At 43.7% G+C, this 16247-nt stretch overlaps 1 protein-coding gene across 3 annotated transcripts in view; it reads left to right on the plus strand.

The window, feature by feature from the left end:
- The window catches only part of rassf3 (Ras association domain family member 3), a 44013-nt gene that overhangs the window by 9524 nt on the left and 18242 nt on the right, over positions 1–16247 (plus strand). Inside the window, exon 1 of one of the 3 annotated variants that reach the window (XM_010903612.4) lies at positions 11673–12034. The exons of the other annotated variants lie outside the window; for them this stretch is intronic. Within the exon in view, the coding sequence (XP_010901914.1) occupies positions 11912–12034 (123 nt within the window). The 5' untranslated portion in view covers positions 11673–11911. Of the gene's footprint in view, positions 1–11672; positions 12035–16247 lie in introns of those variants that run through there. 3 annotated transcript variants of the gene reach the window in all.

Genomic DNA, 16247 nt, shown 5'->3' on the forward strand with positions numbered 1-16247 from the left:
TACCTATACCAGCAGATGAATCACCGATGGCAGTTGAGATTATCTAGTTTACAGTAATTACCCATAATGGCTGCCAGCCGACGCATAGTGACATTTAAAACTAGCAGGTGACCTTTCACGCTCAACACAACTTGGAGTAAGACTTGATCTAGGGCAGCTCTCGGCCGGTCATGCAGCTCTAATGTCTTTGGCAGATTGAACAGATCAGTAATTTGGTTTAGCAGCGGTTGTCCTGGTCTGGACTTTATCATTCGGTCAACTATGACTGAGTAGTAATGAGATGAACGTCGGTCCGACCCAGACTGCTGTCATGGGACTACGTCCGGACGTAGATCTGAAATGGACTCATTGGAAATGGCTGGACAGGGCACTGTGCATTTCCCAGTATAGGAACATGATTCACATTGAACTCAAAACAGAAAGCTATGAACGCAATACAAACTCACTAACACAAGAAATGACACACAGAGACACCTGTGTACTTAATCTGTGTGCTGTTATTGATTTGTTAAATTAGTTAATGTGTGTTTGGTTAGTAAATGTATTGTTAGCTGTAGATTATTGTTTGTTCCTCAACATGTCTGAACTCTGACTGCCCACGTCCCCTACTGCTCTTTGATAGGCTGAGGCATGTGTGTCCTTGCCTTCTAACAGGCTAAGGTACAGGGGTGGTAAATAATAGGACCACTTCCTGTTTCTCTCTGATGGGAAGGTCAAACATTGGGACTTGGTGAAACTGGTCCTTAGAAGTAGAATGTTGAAATGCATTCCCCCAGGTCTTCATTGCTGCTTATTAACCCTCCTGTATTAGCTTAGGAGGGTCTCTGTAAGTTGTTGGTCTTTAACCTTAAACGACGGTGATGTTAAGTGCATTCTTGGCAAACCTTCACAGACCTCTTTATCTGTGGAGGAATGACTTGAGGCTGCACCCAGGGTCTCCGACTAACAGATTCCTCTCTGATTCCTTTTCTTCTCTTTCTAAGTCGGCATATGGTATGTTATTACCTGCTACACCTAATCGGGCAGCTCCCATCATGCCATACGGCATTGTTATCCACCCTTATCAGAGCCGACTCACCTTATCACTCTTAAAAACATCCCCTCGGATCTCAAATCCACCCAATTGCTGTGATTAATAAGCTGTGGGCCAAAGTGAAGAGTACAAGAGGGCAGGAAAACCCTCAAAATAAATCAAACAAGGCTTTAGACATCATGCTGAATTAATATTCCTCGACAGCTCGATGCTGCCAACAGAAATAGCTGTCCGTTTCCTTAGTGACCCCACGGGTTATGAAACGATGTGGAGGGGAAATACCCCTGAACTCTAGCGAGACTCCATTTTCCACTTTCACTTTGTTAATCGCTAACAGGCCGCTCTTCTGTACTGACACATGTCGCATTGACACGCCTCTGGCTTCGTTCTCCAAGAACTCTGAACCAAGAAGTCAGAAGAACATCTGCTAAATGTTCTTGCGTACAGTGTATGAGCATTAGATAGTTCACCTTTTGGTAACCTTTCCTCATCTGCGGGAACGTTGAGAAATACACAGTTAAGGAAGACGTGGTTACTGAGGTCAACATCACATTTCTAATCTGGTTCTGATCTACTCCACGGGATTTTGGTGCAGCAGTGTTTAGGTTTTATTGCTACATGGTTGTTGCAAAGAAGCTGGGTCAGAGTTTAGTGAGTTCAGCGTGTTACTGTTTTATGGAGTGGGTGTTCTGACTGTCTCAGTGTTCCCGTTTTGGTGTCAAACTAGGTTGATAAATATGTTTAAAATCCCCAGAAATCCCGGAGGGTACCTCCTGACTGCAGCTGAATATTACAGACACGAGTTTCCCATCAGAATAAATCATTTTGTGACCGTTTGGATCAAATGATTTTCTAGGCATGCAGACACTGCTAAGCTGGAATCTTGGCCTCTACTACTCACTGTTCATTTCCTCAGGGAGACACCCATGGTCAGCTACTTCCTAGTCTCTCAATGTTCATTTTTAGTTCATCTCTGAGTGCTCTATAGCAGCATGGAACAAAAACCCTAACACATCATCCCATCATGCCCCCCAATCAACATCTCTGCGTGTATTTTGACTTCCAAGTCTGCCTCCACTGTTCGATGATGTAACTGTAGGCTATCATTGTTTCTAATCAGCACTTCATTTCCCATGTTGTCTCAGCGTTTCCTCCCCCCGCCTGTCTGGTGTGTAATCAGTGAATCATTGTGTTACCTGTGGAGAAGAGTTGGCCACGTTGTTGACAGAGCCAGCATCTAATCAGACCCTGCGCATAATCCGAGTGGAATGAGGGATAATCTCAGCGATGTTTGGATCCAGATAAACCACTGATGCTGACTCCAGTGACTGTTTTAACTCTATCTTATTTGTGCTTTGCATTCAGTGTCTGTGTGTAGGGACGGGGCTGTGCTTTCCTCCTAACCTGCTGAAACACTGGTCGTGCTGGTCCCTAGCCTTTGATGTGTTTTGGACACTGATGGATGTCCACAGTATATGCAACCAAAAAACGTTGCTAGTGATTGGTTAGGCTTTGAGCTAGGGATGCACCAATATATTGGCTGACATTTGATTATAAGCAGAAACACAAAAACATTCAAATATGTCTGATTATTTCAGAGTTATTGTGCTTTCGTCTGAATTGGTGTCCAATATACTCCAGTGTTTTTTTTACTGTGTGTGTGTGTATATAAACACACACCGATCAGCCATAACAGTATGACCACCTGCCTAATGTTGTGTAGGTCTTCCTTTTGCCACCAAAACAGCCCTGACCCGTCGAGGCATGGACTCTACTAGACCTCTGAAGGTGTAATGTGGTATCTGTCCCCAAGACGTTAGCAGCAGATCCTTTATGTCCTGTAAGTTGCGAGGTGGAGCCTCCATGGATCGGACCTGTTCGTCCAGCACATCCCACAGATGCTCAATTGTATTGAGATCTTGGGAATTTGGAGGCCAAGTCAACACCTTGAACTTGTAGTCGTGTTCTTCAAACCATTCCTGAACCAGTTATGCTTTGTGGCAGGGCGCATTATCCCGCTGAAAGAGGCCAATGCCATCAGGGAATACCGTTGCCATGAAAGGGTGCACATGGTCTGCAACAATGCTTAGGTAGGTGGTACGTGTCACAGTAACATCCACATGAATGGCAGGACCCAAGTTTTCCCAACAGAACATTGCCCAAAGCATCACACTGCCTCCGCCGACATGCCTCCTTCCCATAGTGGATCCTGGTGCCATGTGTTCTCCAGGTAAGTGACACACACGCACCCAGCCATCCATGTGATGTAAAAGACGTGATTCATCAGACCAGGCCACCTTCTTCAGCACGGGCACCCTGACTGGTCTGCGGCTACACAGCCTCATACACTACAACCTGTGATGCACTGTGTGTCCTGACACCTTTCTATCAGTACCAGCATTAACCTTTTCAGCAATTTGAATTACAGTAGCTCGTCTGTTGGATCGAACCACACGGGCCAGCCTTCTCTCCCCATGTGCATCAATGAGCCTTGACTGCCCATGACCCTGTCGCCGGTTCAAAGCTTTTCCTTCCTTGGACCACTTTTGATAGGTACTGACCACTGCAGACCAGGAACACCCCACAAGGGCTGCAGTTTTGGAGATGCTCTGACCCAGTCGTCTAGCCATCACAATTTGGCCCTCAGATCCTTACGCTTGCCCTGTTTTCCTGCTTCTAACACATCAACTGTGAGCACAGAATGTTCACTTGCTGCCTAATATATCCCACCCACTGACAGGTGCCATGATAACGAGATTATCAGTGTTATTCACTTCACCTGTCAGTGGTCATAATGTTATGGCTGTTCGGTGTATATACACACACACACTTACCTATTGTAAAAAAAAAAAACTCACTTATTTTCAAACTTTTTTATTAATATACAGTGGATATAAAGTCTACACACCCCAGTTAAAATGCCAGGTTCTTGTGATGTAAAAGAATGAGACAAAGATAAATCATGTCAGAACCTTTAATGTGACCTATAACGTGAACAACTTAATTGAAAAACAAACTGAAATCTTCGAGGGGGAAAAATTTAAAACTCACAATAACCTGGTTGTATAAGTGAGCACACCCTTAAACTAATACTTGGTTGAAGCACCTTTTGATTTTATTACAGCACTCAGTCTTTTTGGGTAAGAGTCTATTAGCATGGCACATCTTGACATGGCAATATTTGCCCACTCTTCTTTGCAAAATTGCTCCAAATCTGTCAGATTGCGAGGAAAGATTGTCCAAAGCCCTCTTTAGATCACCCCATAGATTTTCAATTGGATTCAGTTCTGGGCTCTGGATGGGCCATTCCAAAACGTTAATCTTCTTCTGGTGAAGCCATGCTTTTGTGGATTTGGATGTGTACTTCTGTTCATTGTCGTGCTGAAAGGTGAATTTTCTCCTCATCTTTCTTACGGACGCCTTAAGGTTTTGTGCCAAAATTGCCTGGTATTTGGAACTGTTCATAATTCCCTCCACCCTGACTAAGGCCCCGGTTGCAGCTGAAGAAAAACAGCCCCAAAGCCTGATGCTGCCACCACCATGCTTCACTGTGGGTATGGTGTTCATTGGGTGATGTGCAGTGTTGTTTTTGTGCCAAACATACTTTTTGGAATTATGGCCAAAAGGTTCCATCTTGGTTTCATCAGACCATAACACATTTTCACATGTGCTTTTGGGGGACTTGATGTGTTTTTGCAAACTTCAGTCGGGCTTGGATGTTTTTCTTTGTAAGAAAAGGCTTCCGTCTTGCCACCCTACCCCATAGCCCATTCATATGAAGAATTGGAGATTGTGGTCACATGTAGCACACAGCCAGTACTTGCCAGAAATTCTTGCAGTTCCTTTAATGTTGCCTCTTGGAAGCCTCCCTGACCAGTTTTCTTCTCGTCTTTTCATTAATTTTGGAGGGATGTCCAGTTCTTGGTAATGTCTCTGTGGTGCCATATTTTCTCCACTTGATGACTGTCTTCACTGTGTTCCATGGTATATCTAATGCTTTGTAAATTATTTTGTACCCTTCTCCTGACTGATATCTTTCAACAATGAGATCCCTCCTGATGCTTTGGAATCTCTCTGCGGACCATGGCTTTTGCTCTGAGATGCAACTTAGAAAATGTCAGGACAATCTGAACAGCTGAACTTTATTTGTGGTTAATCAGAATCACTTTCAATCATGACAGGTATGTAAAGACTTCTATTTAACATGAGTTTAAATGTGATTGGTTAATTCTGAACACAGCCACATCCTCAGTTATAAGATGGTGTGCACACTTATGCAACCAGGTTATTGTAAGGTTTTCATTTTTCCCCCTCGAAAATTGAATTGTTCACATTAAACGTGGCACATTTTCTGACATGATTTATCTTTGTCTTATTCTTTTACATCACAAAAACCTGGCATTTTAACAGGGGTCATTGTGATTAGAGTGGAAAGCAGCAGATGGACCTAGATGGATGAGGCCAGGGGATCTGGGCAGTAAAAATGGCCTCTGTGATAGGAAGGAGAGTTTTCTCGGTTGAGTGACCCATCTGGTTGGAGTTGAGGAGACTACTACTTGAGAGGCATAATCAACTGTTTTGGAAAAGATGGACAGAAGGGATTTAGTTCTGTGTTTCTTTTTCGTCATGGAGTCAAATGTTTGTTTCTTGAGGAGGGGAGCCAGTCTGTCCATCTTGACGTCAGGAGTAGACAGAGGATGAGAGGAATTAACCATTTAGAATTCACTTAGTATGCTTATAAGATTAACCCTGACGTTTAGTATCAGCAATCAAACTTGTTTGCAATGGTTGCACGGTTGTTGAACATTTAGATTTTCTCACTTTTGGGTGTGATGCATTGGCGCTCTGTCTCAGGGATGGAACATTTTTGGTTTTCATTATGTATTTTGGTCCAGGTTTTAAACTTGGATGTATACTGGCCAAATCTACACACAGTGTTATTCAGTCTTTCCTAACATGTTCACCTTTATCAGATTATATCAACACCACTTCTCTGGGATTGTCTGTGTATGGTGAACACTCCTGTGTGAAATTGTAACCATAATAATTTGGGTTAGAGTGTAGGAGGGATCCTGAATGGTGTTGAATGTCTTTATAGCCACTGTTCACTGCGTTGAATGAACTTTCAAAACATCAATAAATGATTTAACAGCATGTTTTACTGTTAAAAGGCTGACTCACTATAAACCGCAAACCTACATTTACCAAAGCCAACATTTAAAACATTTTTGATTAGGTTAATGAAATATAAAAATTCATAGACTTTGACAGATATTTTTCTACCTATTAATTGATTGTGTTCCCTGCACGAAATCAGCCCCTTACTTGGAGAAGATGAAAAAATAAGTGTTAGGCCTCACTGGTCACCAGCGTGCCAGCAAAGGAGAGGAGTAGGGAAAATGCATCCACCTACAGGCGAGTCTTGACCTGCCCAGTATTAGACCTTTTAGCAGCAGCTGGTCATCTGTTGTTTGTAGTAGGCTGAAGTTGAGTTTTTCTACATAGAATGTTGAAAAAAAGATTTCTACATATTTGTGTGTGTACTTGCGTTTTACTTACCTTGAGAGAATAGAAGGATGTTACACAAGGAACTTTTGAAAAAGTACTAATATATTTCCAGATTAGGGGATAGGATAAGAGAATAAGGCTTATGTTTAGGATTGAAGTTAGGTTTTTGTTGTTAAGTTTATGGTTTGGGGAGTTAGGAAACAGTTTACTTTAAATATCAATAACTTTTGTTTCCCCACTATGAAAGATATTCGTAATGTACGTGCGTGTGCGTGCGCGGCGGGGTGTGTTTGTGTTCATGTTTATGAAACTGCCTTGAACTCTGCCCGTCTTATCTACACATACATTCTCTGCCACGGCTACAGCTCCACTGATAAGCTTCCACTATAAAAGACCCATTTATACTTGCATCCCCTCTTATCTATTATACAGGTTCAGCAGTATATGGTGTAAATCCAACCACTAAACTCTCTTTGAATGATCTTTGAAAAACTTGAAATTAAACTTGATTCGAGAGAATGACAGGGCTTGTGAAGTGAATAGGCTTGGTCTGCCTCTGTTGATGTGCCTTTGTTTTGGTAACAAACAGTGTTGGATTGTGGGTAGCGGCTCTGCTCAATGACTGATTGTGTTACAGTACTTCAGTTCCTTTGATCTCTCCAGGGTCACTGTTGCCATGCCAGGTTGTTTGCCACTTGAAGTGCAAAACAGAGGTGTAGTTTGTGTAGTTCAGATTAAAATACAGTAGTGCATACACAACCAAGAACTCAAAGTTGTTAATAAACTTGTGAAAAGTAGAAAACTACCTCAAAAAAGTTGTCACATGTTCTAGTGTATATAATAATTCCTGTGGCATTTGTTAGTGGAACGCCTTATATGTTCATCACCCATTGTAAAACTTTGTGTACATTTTGTGTATTGTGTATTCTGGAAGTGTGTATTGTCAATCATTAGCAGCACCCTTACACCAAGCAGAATCCTGGGTATGTAAATGTATTTAGTGAACAAAGGTGATCCTATAAAATGAACAGCTTTTAGGAGGTCAATGGCACACAGCCGTAGTTTAGTCAGTTATTGGGCCTCAGCGTGAGTGAGACAGTGTAGATATGTTAAACCACCCCCACACACACACGACTGTGGTGCCTCAGGAGAAACACACCTAAGTCAATGTAGAGTCACTCATTACTCAAGCCTGTCTTAGCTGAGTTAGCATGTCGGGACAGTTATCCACTGCTATTTTAGGTTAATATAAAATACAGTATCTCACCTCAGATGTTGCCAAAGGGTGTCAAGTTGATCCACAAAGAATGAGGCAGGGTGTAATTCATACAGCCCCCTGGAGATGGAACTGAATCTGCTAGCTATTCAGCGCAAAGTATTCCTCTTTCGTTTCATGTGGGCATTACTCACCGAGTTCTGGGATAATTCTTTGTTCTTCCTTGTCATAAAATAGGATATATTACTACACCAATGACGTCAACCATGGGTAGGGAAATTTGGACTCCCACATTTATTGATGACTGCTCTTTAGAGGGTCTATCAAGAGCAGTTATTAGGACTACATTTCAATTCAAATAACATTCTATTCACCTTTGCGATGGAAAGTATTGTGCCAGCAGACTCTGATGTCTACCATACACATCGCAAGGCATTGTATTCATGCAGTGGTAATTGGAAGGTGACCGGCAAAGACTTAGATTTTCTCAAGTTTACTTTATACCATTCATTTAATCTCACAAAACATTTTGTTTGCTCTGAAACTCTTTTTGCACATGTAGGCCTGTAGATACCTTTGTATAGAGTGGGCTGACTGCGTGACAATATTTGTTTTCTCACCACTCTCTCTCTCTCCAAAAACTCCCTTTTGCGATGTAGGGCTTCTTTTTTTTTTTTTTTTTTTTACACCTCCCTGAAATCCACCTCTCAGCTTTTCACACCTCTTACCTCACCTCTTACCTCACCTCTTACCTCACCTCTTACCTCACCTCTTACCTCACCGTTTACCTCACCGTTTACCTCACCGTTTACCTCACCTCTTACCTCACCTCTTACCTCACCTCTTACCTCACCTCTTACCTCACCTCTTACCTCACCGCCACCTTACCTTTCACCTTTTTACCAATATCGATCTAAAACTGCAGAGAGTAAACAGGCCAGGCGTGGAGAACATTTAGCCCCCGTCTGCAGAAGAATGTGGGTAATGTGTGCTGAGGGCTGTGGCTCTCAGCCAGAGACTAGAGACCCAGTGACTGCTCACCTCTCTTTGGCCTGGCTTGCCTGACTGCTCTTTCTCTGAGGTCCCTAGGAAGGGGGGCTGGGTCCATGCTGAGTGTCCATTGTCTTATACCAGGCATAGGAGAGGGAGTGTGAGGGGGTTGGGAAGGAGAATGAGTTTCCATGTGTCTGAGACATTCTCAGCTCTGGATTCACACGCTCCCAGTCACCTTACAGGAGCCAGCGCGCTCCTACCAGACTGTACAGTACCTCTTTTATTAACCCTACAGAGTCCTACAGAAATGAAAACTAAAGTAGTCACTGACTGTCAATCATTCCAGTGCTTAGGATTCCACCCGACCAGCAGATGTCCTGGGTTGTATCCACCAGTTAACTTTTAATGAAAGATGGGTTTCGAATTAAGCAATAGGTGGTGTGCATATGGCCAAGAGTTGTTGTTAGGCATGTGGCATTGTAAGAGTACCTGGATATACATACATACACACATACATATATTCCTAATTACTTTTACAAACGGGTCACCAACACAAGTAGAACAGAGAAGTTATGTCATGTCATACATGAGGTATACCGCTTCATACAACACAGCTCTCCGACATGCAGGATTAATATGACCTGGTTTATAATGGAGAGTAAAGCTTCCTTTTGACAGAACGCTTGGCATTGCGCTCTGGAACTGCGAGAAAGGCAAATTGGACAGTAGAGACGTCCAGCTGTAAGAATCTTCTTTGGCCAGGCAGTGTGGTTTGGCTGTTCCAACTCTGCTGCTCCTGGGTTATTTTTAGGTCTCCTCTGCACTTTGGGTTTAAATTAGGTCTGTCCCTTCAAAACCCCCAAGAAGGCTGCCATAGTATGGGCAGGGTGTGGTCAGGTTTAGGAACTGGTCTTATTACAGATGTTACATTTGACCAGAAGCTGACACTGGTAGAGCCTTCTTGTCACTGGTTGGACTTGCTGTAATTATGATATTAGTGTTTTAAAATATAATAATAATAATAATAATCTTATAGAGCACTTTTCGAAATCATGTTACAAAGTGCTTCACAGTGCAAAGACAATAAAATATGCATAAAGCAAATAACAAGATATGTGATAAAAGCAAGGACACTACTTAAGAAATTTAAATACAGTTAAAAGAAGAAATTAAGTCAGTTAAAATCAGGAAAGGCACTCCTATAAAATTATGTTTTAAGAAGGGACTTTTCACAGATTATGCAAAATATAGATTTAGCCGACCTGATGTCCAAGCTGTTCCAGAGCCTCTGGGCCCTGACTGCTAATGCTCTGTCCCCTTTAGTTTTCAGTCGAGACTGAAACAGACAACAGGCCTCTGACCGAGGACCTCAAGGTACATGCTGGTGCATATGGGACTAAATGGTCAGAGACATATAAGCAAAACAGGTAAAAATATAGTAACATGTAAATGCAACAAACAAGGCAACTGAAATCAGATTTAGAAGGTTCTGCATGCAAGTGACAGTTAAAGTAGTATTTCTTTGCTCTCTTTAGTATTGTAGTAAAGGGTTTTGTGTTTGCAGACAGAGACAAATTTATTAGACTCTAAATACACCACTACCAAGCTAAAACACAAATAAAAAAATATTACACTTTTACAGTCAAATTAACTCTGGAGACATCTTTCCTCCCCACAATCAAACAAGAAAATGAGAAAATCAAGATCATATGTTTTCAGAATGTGTTTTCTAAATGTTTATGGATTCTTATAAAATATACAATCACACCAGTGAATGAAGGTTAGGACCAGTGAGTGGTTTCTCCCTGGCTAGGTACCCAACCCACCCGGATGGCTCTCAGAGAATCTCTAGATGAAGACTTTAATTTGAGTGTTTTTTTATAAAGCCTTTCCTCATTCAGGCAAAACTTTTACAGAACTAAGTGGGTCCGCTGTACTGGTTTGGCGGAAATGGACCCAGGGTCATTATGACCAGTGCGTTTGTTAGTTGGGATTGAAAGGTGAGAATGCAGTTGAACAAGAGTTCTCGTACAGGGTTCTCTTTTGTGATAGCTGACAATGTCTTCTGCATAGTTTCAGAATCCAGTCCTTGGACATGTAACTCTATACGGGTGGCTGGCTATACAGCTATACCAAGACAAAAAAATAAATGTGTATTGTGATATTCAGATTTTAAGCTATAGTTGGGTTTTTGACAAATAGGCTGTGGCATTGGCGTTGCTAGGAACACAATACATTCAGGGCTTAGCCCACCCCCACGCCCGAGACGGAAACTACAGGGTTTTGAAAGTACATGCGGAAAATGTTGATGTACATGCTAGCGGCCTACACGTCTACAATGTCATAATGCGTGATCGGAATTATCCGGGGCTATTCAACTTGAGATCCAGGGCTATTCATAAAAGATCCTATAGGCCTAACATCACCACTGGGCAGTGGTCATTTATATGTAAACAACACAAACACACACACACATTTCCAACACACACCGCTAGTAAAGCAGCACGAGCATGTTACAGGGAAGGAAAGTAAGAGAGCTGGCTATATTGTGCTGCATGTTCATTGGGGTAAGTGAAAATATTGACTATGTTATGTTGTCTGTAGTAGAATGCCTAATGCATTGAATTTGCAGATTTATCCATGTTATTTGATGATGAGCAAGAGTGCTCAACATGTCAGTCTAGATCAGGTGTGTGAGTGAACGAGTGAAGGGTAGGCAGACAATATAAATATTTTGGGTACAGGACCTCAATACAAATGTTGCAGCAATAATTATCATGGTTGCTATATTTTGACAAAATCACTATATTTTATCTTATGCAAAACCAAAATTCGAAAAATTCAAAGGTGATTGGATGGAAGGACTTCCAATGAATTCTAGTAGGCGTGTCTACATTGCTGTGTGGCTGACTGTCGACTCAGTGTGGCCAGCCGCTCGCTAGTTGGAACTTTCCGAGGCGATGAGTGTTCTCTCTGTTCGGGAGTGAACGGAGGATTCGGGCGGTTGGACGTTGGAAAGTTTCCTCTGTTTTATTACGCTGTGGCGTTTACGAAGACACGTTTTAGCCATATTTCTTTTCAAATTGTTGCTTTGTTGTTATGGTCTGGTTTTCTTTTCTATTTGATGTGGACAGGTTTGAAGAGAGTGTTTGTGTCTTTCAATGACGTGGACTAGCACCATGAGTAGTGGTTACAGTAGTTTAGAGGAGGACTCTGAAGAGTATTTTTTCACCGCCCGAACATCGTTCTTCAAGAAGCCGTCAGGAAAACCAACCCAGTGCAAGGTACATTCGTTTATGACACTTTCACTTGCTACCTACTGTGCTTTCTTCAAGTAAGGCACCTGTTGGTTGTTGCGATAGCTAGCTACACAGGTTAGCATGCAGTGAAATCTCTATTTCAGACGTAGTTCGTTGGCTGGTTAGCCGTTTCATGTGCTTACTTTAAGTCTAGTAAAATGTATTACGCTGTATCCATACTGGATTTTTTTCATTTTTATGAGGCTAATTTGATAGTAGGAAATTAGTGCAATAACTGTGGCACGTGTATTTCAAACATTTCAGAACCAGCACGTGGGATCTTTTAGTCAGCTTCACATGAGGACCTCTAACTGTATTGCATGTTAGAGGTCCTCTTGTGAAACCCTCAGCCCCTGATTGGGTTGGTACTCCTGACTTATGTGGCCTGGAACTCATAACTAGTTACATTTCTGTACTGATCATTAGTCCAGTCTGTATCTTCGACTCGAGACTCGGCAATAATGTAACAGTTATTGTCCTCGCTGTCACTAACTGTATTCACTTAATGTGTGTGTGTGTGTTGCTCCTGACCCTGGCAGTCTCCAATGCCAGGCTGTGGACAATGTGAGACACTATGGCCATCAAGGGTTTTGCTTAATAAGCATAATGGTGTCCCCGTCCCCACTGTTTTGTCAATGGTGTTATTGTGAGTTAAATGTCACGCGGCTGATCTCATTTTGTAGTCTGCTGTTAAGCCTCCTCCTGGTCAAACCTACCATGTGGACTTCCTGATGGATTCTGTACTGTACAACATGGAATCGTTTCTCTTGCCATATTCCACTACCACATCACATTTTTGATTTGGTTTCAGAGAATTGAATGACTTTCCTTCATTTCAGCTAACTCTGTCATCCATTGCTAGGAAGTGGGTTTCTTCCTTATTTTCTCAGTCATTTAGTGTCAACGTGTCCTTTTGGCCAATGGTTAATGCCGTGGGATGATTTCCATTCAGTTTGCTTTGGGTCCATGTTTCCCCTGCATCGTATTCTGAGTCTGTTTACCTCTTCGTAGAGACGTTCAGGCAGGGAAATGGAGGCCCCGAAAGCTCTGCGCTTTCGGGAAACGGCTGCAACAGACACGCGGAAGCAAGAACACCCCACGTCCGACACAGCTTCAGAGTGACAGGGACTTAAAATATCACCCAGCCAGTTTGTTTCCCCAGTGGCCAGCTAATACTGTTCTCTGAATCTCACAGCCCCCACCCCCATTCTGTCTCTATATGAAACCATAGGTCATTAATGTGCACTTCAGCACCCATGTCTAGCTGTCCCATACATTAGTCATAACTGTAGGTGTAATGTTTTGAAATGGTCTGGTTTTAGTAGATGCGGGATTGAACCAGACACCACGTGAGTCTGCCCTAATCTAACCCAGTGGCGGTCTAGGAAGAGAGGGCCGCTGTTTTTCCGCTCCGAATTCAACAACAGCGCACCCAAACTTTACGACAAACTGAAGTAAAGAACGCGAGGAGCATGCGTTGCCCCAACAAGCATCTGCCATGCAAACCCTCCGTCGCAGAGAAGGCTGTCTGAAAGCTGGTGGACAAATGAGCACCGGGTGTTTTGGACACCGTACAAGAGAGAAAGTATTTCTGTCTCTGAGTGCTCTGTTTCCGGACGGAGGAGGTGGGTGGGCTGTGTCCAGCAGAGAGGCAGAACCTTGCAGCCTGGTCGGTCTACATCAGGCTGCAGAAGCCCCATGCTCTGTCTGGACACGAGGATAACCCAGACGCTAGTATGAGATGGTAGGTACATACTGGGACTGGCCCTCTCCCAACTTGGCTGTTGCTGGTGGTTCAAGTATTTTTCCTTTTAGTTGAATCTGTCTTGTCGGCTATATTTTGCATAAGAGTCCATGTTCATCAGTAGCAGCGGCAGTCCATCTCACGTACACTTAGCGAGGCTGGTTTTCAACTTCCCTAAAGGGTCGACTGACAGGACGGTGTTCCAATGACTTTTGTTGACCACTTCATCCATTCTCCACCCACCCTTCCACTCCCACCTTGTCTTGCCCCCTCTCCCACCTTCTCCCATTAGCCCCCCCCCCCCCCTCCCCCAACTTGGTTCCTCAACTATTGTGTCACACTTCCTGATTGTTGTCAGTTTTGTATCCCGTTCTGTCTGCTACCACTTTCAGTCCAACTTGTTCTTTTCTGACGTTCCACGCTTCCTCCATTTTAACCCGTGTTGAAGGAAGTTAGAAAATGTAAACCAACAGCAAAGTACACTAAACAAACCTGTTCTCCAGACCTGCTCTTTCTGGGCTGTACAGTGCCAGCAGTAGCCTAACCCCATCCTCTGTGGAGGACGCATGCCGAGTGAGCAGACCTTGAGATAATCCCGTCTTGTTTCCCACTTGCACTAGAACCTTTAGTCTTCAGTGAGTTTACATAACTGCTGTCTGTCCTCTCCCTTCCAGGCAGATGTGAGAACCCAAGTTTATATTTTTTTAATTCATTTGCTCCCCCTAAAGTCCACTTTTTCATATTGTGCAAACAGAAAAAGCAAATGCAGGACAAGAGGCTTTTCTTCCTTTATTTCTTTGTGATTTGGTGTATGAGAAGATGGTGTCAGTCCCTAGTGAAGGCTAGGTCTGACCTGTTCCATCTGGCTTGCTGTCTTTAGATCTGAAAATGGAGAGAGCTTGGCGCGAACACGCAGCCAAGATGGTTTACGACAGAATTTATGAGGCGCTTTGTGCAGATCTGTGTAATTAACAAGTTAAATATATAAAGACTGGGGAATGCCTGTGTTTAAGAAGGGTGGGTGGCACCAGTTGTCTCTGCATCAAAAACACCAAAGTGTGTGTGTGTGTGTCAGTGTGTTGATTATAGGAGACAGTATAATATGAATAAGCAGAGCCAGACCTGCAGAGTGCTTCGGGCTACTTGTGAGGTGCAGACTGTTTTGAAGAAGAGGCACTGGAGCTGGATCTGTTTATATTCACAACATACTTGGTAGCTGTACTGCACTGTGTTGGTTTGTCTGAAACCTCGGCATATGTCCGCAAGTTCTCTGTCGGCCTGGTTACTTCCTGCTGTTGTGTCTTGGTCTGCTGCAGAATGAAGAGAATGACGTCCTTCACCCAAACAGAGAAAAACCCACACGAAACACCCTCACAATGACCGATCACGAAGGCTAATAGGGAAACGCACCACTTGTATAGAAAATGACTGGCCCCAAATCAGCCAGAGGAACCCAGCTCTGCCTGCCTGCCCTCTCAAGGTGGTGTTGCTCCAGGCAGTTAGCCTGGTTATTACGGGTGTGGGCTGCTTTGTGGTCCTGGACCAGCCTGTCTTTGTTATGTAGCTGTGGCCTGACCTCCCTGCACCACGTCTGCAGGTTACATAAAGCCTTTTCAGAAGTGTCTGCTGATCCCTTCTGTTCTAGAGGAAACTCAATTTGATTGTTCCTGCTGTTGGCCCCGGTGCAAAAGAACGCCTTACAGCCCCCCTGGTCAGGGCAGACTTCTGGGTAATATGATTACTTTTCAGAGACTGCCTGCGTCATGGAGCAAATGAGGCATTTGTTAAAATGTCCACGCAACAAGGCAGGGAGTCACTCCATAGCGCCCGCCACCGCCACCTGTAGGGCCCTGCGCGACCAAAAGGCGACATCGGTGGTCTGGGTGAGACAGGTGGAGAGAATCCCTTCTATGCGGATTGCGGCTCCCTCTGTCATTATAAAGATTCATGCCTTTGAGGTGAGCCACCCGACCCCCTAATAAGAGCTGGTTCCTCCTGGGAGCGCCGCTGGACACAGGTGGTTGTTTACCTGATGGGCGTCAGCCTCAACCGCAGACCTCTCGTCTACCCCGGCTAGGGTCAGAGGTCAGCTGGCGGACCACTGAGGCCTGGGAGACACTGTCGTTGAGGTTCTCTGGCTGCTGTACGGTCACTCCGGGAGAGGACACCGCGGGTCCTATACATCGCTTTGACCTCCTCGCGAGCAGAGAGGGGAGGAAGGAGATTAAGAGACCACGAGGAATGACGCGCTAATGGGCAAGAATGCATTAGGTCTTCCAACTACCCGCAATGCATTTATTATTCATAGTCTATTGTACACTATCAGATGTATGCCTTGTCCCTTGTTTATGTCCATGGAAGAGAAGAACATGGGACAGGATGTTTGCGGAAAGACGAGATTGGTGCTTCAGCTGCTCAGGTCAGGGTGTGACGGGAACCTGTAGTTTACTGAGC

Source organism: Esox lucius, chromosome 23, assembly GCF_011004845.1.
Source record: "Esox lucius isolate fEsoLuc1 chromosome 23, fEsoLuc1.pri, whole genome shotgun sequence".
Classification (NCBI taxonomy): domain Eukaryota; kingdom Metazoa; phylum Chordata; class Actinopteri; order Esociformes; family Esocidae; genus Esox; species Esox lucius.